At 39.3% G+C, this 3,688-nt stretch overlaps 1 protein-coding gene across 1 annotated transcript in view; it reads right to left on the bottom strand.

Moving 5' to 3' along the window:
* cops2 (COP9 signalosome subunit 2) overlaps window positions 1–1,796 on the bottom strand; it is a 7,429-nt gene extending 5,633 nt beyond the window's left edge. Inside the window, exons 1-6 of the mRNA XM_008276075.1 lie at window positions 1,649–1,796; window positions 1,028–1,141; window positions 843–920; window positions 623–748; window positions 430–519; window positions 237–314 (exon numbers count right to left, since the gene is read on the bottom strand). Of these exons, the coding sequence (XP_008274297.1) occupies window positions 237–314; window positions 430–519; window positions 623–748; window positions 843–920; window positions 1,028–1,141; window positions 1,649–1,702 (540 nt within the window). The 5' untranslated portion in view covers window positions 1,703–1,796. The remainder of the gene's footprint in view (window positions 1–236; window positions 315–429; window positions 520–622; window positions 749–842; window positions 921–1,027; window positions 1,142–1,648) is intronic.
* Window positions 1,797–3,688: the final 1,892 nt, after the last annotated feature.

Below are 3,688 nucleotides of genomic sequence, written 5' to 3'. Positions count from 1 at the left end.
CATGTTTGGGAAAGTGGAGCTGTAACACAAGACTCTGAAATACTGATACTCTTTACTGATAACAAAAAAATAATTATTTTTAAAATATACATATATACATATTTTTATACAGCAAGTGGCCACAATGTATCTCATAATATCTGCAACATAAAAACCTCTTTGTTGTTGTATCAAGCCAGGGCAAAAGAAAGGAATTCATAATTAGTCCAAAACTAATTGACTGAATAATTTATTACCTGACATGACTGGTGAAGTTGCCTAAGAATCTTTTGCAGTTTCCCATACTCTTCTCTCTCCAAGTACAGCTTCCCCAACTGCAGGAAATGAACAAATAAAACAAACAAACAAACAAAGTATAACACTTCCAATCGCCTCAATAGGAAATTATTATGTAAGACTAATTGGAGACTCAGAGGAATGTTTGTATACCTTTGTATTGGTTTTGAACCACAGTCGATCATTTTTTGCATCCTTCAAAGCCTCCAGTGTGGTTTCGTAGAACTCTTGTAGCAAGTCCATCTAGTAAAATAGGAAGTGCATTTCAGAGAGAAAAAGACTTAAAACACCTGCCACTTACTGCTGCAAGGACACAACACATGTATGTCACAGTGTCTATCCATACCTGTTTGGAGGTAGAGATATAGTCCAGAATGGAGTTGATGGACTTCTCTGAGTAGTTCCTGGTGACTGCACTTCTGATGTATGTAAGGAGCTGCTTGTATCTGTTCATCATTTCTGGAAAGTTGGTCTGCAGGGTCGAAACATATGGGAAACAACTCATTAAGAATTAACGTCTACTGGGATGAGTTTAAAATACTGATGTAATGTTTGACATAGCATACCAGCTTAAAGTTGATTTTGATCATCTGTTTGAGTGCTTTGAACCCCCATTCACCCTTCTCTCCTTCCAGTTCCAACACCTGACCACAACAAAATGAGGAGATGTCAGGAAATATTGTGCTTTAAAATGAATTAGACACACAAATAGATATGGTGAAGAGATTGTTTTCATGGAGTAGGACTCCACCTTCTGGAAACTGCTAAGTGCTGCTTTGGGATCATCCTCCTTCAAGGCTTTGGAGTTGTAGTACTGGTTCTCCAGGTCCACATTTGGCTCTGAATTACTGTCCTCTGAGTATTCCTAAGTTTAAGCACATGAGCGTGTTAAAGTTCAAACCACAAAAAAATCCAGTTCAACATATAAGTTACACGTTTGCCAGAAACTCTCAGCTAGCTACAGCAAAGCTAACTGTGGCAGACTGCCACTGAATATTATTCTGCAAATACGAGCCATGAGCTAACGCCAAGTTAGCCAACGTCAAGGCTCGCTAACTAGCCCGGTGACTTGCTTTCCAGGCGTGCAGTTGGAATCCAGTGACAGCCAGACCCAAGCACACTAAGCTAGTCATCCCAAATGTGTCATGTTTGTTAATATTAATCAGATGCATAGCAGCTAAAACCAACTGCCGTTAGCCAGCTACAGCTAGGAAGCTAACGTTATTCATCCGCTGTCAGCGTGATATTAGCCAACACGCTAACTAAACAGCTAACGTTAGCTAGCCCGTACTTTAGGCACTTCACTGTTAGCGCTCAGCGGACAAACGGCTGAAAATGTACAAACAAGCTGAGTCGTTAAATTTGCAAATACCAGGTCGTAGTCCTCTTCATCGTCGCACATGAAATCGTCCTCCATGTCAGACATATTGGTGGTGTTCCTTGTTCTTATTCAGAGAAAGGCAGTAGTCCGGCCTGTGCTGTGTTTTGCAGCGGTGAGGTGGTGACTGGGGCGGTTGGAGGCAGACACGTCTGGCCGCCCATAGATGGCGCTGTTGGATCACGTCTGATGCACGAACACATCACAGCGCAGGCAGGTTGAGCAGCTGCAGTCCTCTAGATGTTGGAGCATGACATGGCAGTAGGATGGACTTTTAACGCTCTGGACTATCGCAAATATAAGACTTAAACTTCGTAGTGGAAATAATACATTTACTTCACTGCTGTGGTTAAATATTGAGCCATTTGCGCAGTATTTCAATTTTATTCTCCCGTGGACTTACGTTATGCTGTATTTCAGAGGAAATGTTTGTACATTTGTCTGACATATACACTTAGCTACTCCTTAGATTTAGATAACACAAATTAAGAACATGTGTTTTGTATTTTAGATTAGAATATAAAGTAGATATAATAACCTCAACCATCTGTAATATTATAGTCCACCTTAAGCAGTTTTACATCAGTGGTAACAATCCAATAATAACAATAAAACACAGTCCAGTAATATAATATATGATGCCAAAGCGTATTCTTCTGCATAATAGTACATTTTATTCAAAACACACTTTTTAAAATCAGATTTTATAAGTTTAGCTTGTGTTTGTAATGGAGCTGCAGTAACTTTTGGTTGAAATAAAGCACTAAACAAATCTAACAATTACCCAGTAGAAAGGGAAGTATTGAGCTCTCTAACTTAAATAAAAATACTAAAGTTTAGTCCCCAAAATTTAAAATGTAAGTATTAAAAGTAGTTTAATTTTTTACATTATTTTTGATGCACAGCATGTAAGCAGCATGCTGTAACTGACTTTGTGAGAGCTCATTTTAATGTCTTTACAGACTGTTGGGCAGCTTAACATATAATGAAAGATATTTTATAAGAAGATTATATGTTTTTTATGATAAATCCTAATCTGCAAAATAACTAGTTACTACACTTGTTAAATAAATAAGGATAAGTACGGTTTTCTCCCTGTGAAATGGAGTATAAGGTAGCAGAGATTCTAAAAGTACAAGTACTTCAACATTGTACTTTATGTACAGTACTTGAGTACTTGTTCTTTGTTCATTTCCACCCCTGTAAATACCCAATAAACTCCAGTTGTGCGTGTCGGATTTCAGTCAGCCCTGTGAATCAGGTTCATGTCAACTGGATTCCGTGACTCCCTCAACAGTCTTGGCTGCCACACAGAGAGACCATTGGCAGCATCACATCCCTCTCTAGCCTCTCTGCCTCACTCCGGGGGTCATTCCACATCGAACCCTGTGAAGGATTTTATTACCGAAGAGATTGAGTTCCTGTTCCGAAAATTTACGCAATCAACTTGTGTGTCATCGAGTTATGTGTCATAAGTTTATTTCAAAAAACTGATGAGTGTGGGTGAAAAACTCAAGTCCATCATCCTACGCAGTCAGTTTGGCCATAATATTTACAATATCCAGACATGAATCACTAACACCAATATGAGAGGGAAGAATGTGCTCATAGGCTGACTTATAACTTTAAAAGCATTAAGAATGTTCAGAGTAGTATCACTTGTGCGAGCATGTGTGTACAAATGTGTCAGAGACGGTGCACTTTCCACAGCCATATTATCTTTCATGTTTGCACTGACAGAGTTATTGCATTTCTAACATAATGTCGTGCTATGGCTGTCCACAGGTTTCACATGGAAACCAAATTATTGTAATTACTCTGGGCTGGTGACCTGACTGTCTTCAGTGTTGTGGCATGAAGCAGTCTGTGCACACCTTTGTTGCATGCGTGAGATGTATCACACCAACAGCAGAGGTGTGTGTGAGTGTGAGCAGTGTCTGTCAGCATCTCATTAATTGCACTTGGTTATCGGCACAAAGGCTTAACGAATAAGCAGCGCTCTTTTACCGGAATCAACAATGTCAGAAGAGCTGT

This window comes from Stegastes partitus, unplaced genomic scaffold, assembly GCF_000690725.1.
Source record: "Stegastes partitus isolate 25-593 unplaced genomic scaffold, Stegastes_partitus-1.0.2 Scaffold64, whole genome shotgun sequence".
NCBI lineage: Eukaryota > Metazoa > Chordata > Actinopteri > Pomacentridae > Stegastes > Stegastes partitus.
This window is presented reverse-complemented; position numbering and strand designations above follow the sequence as displayed.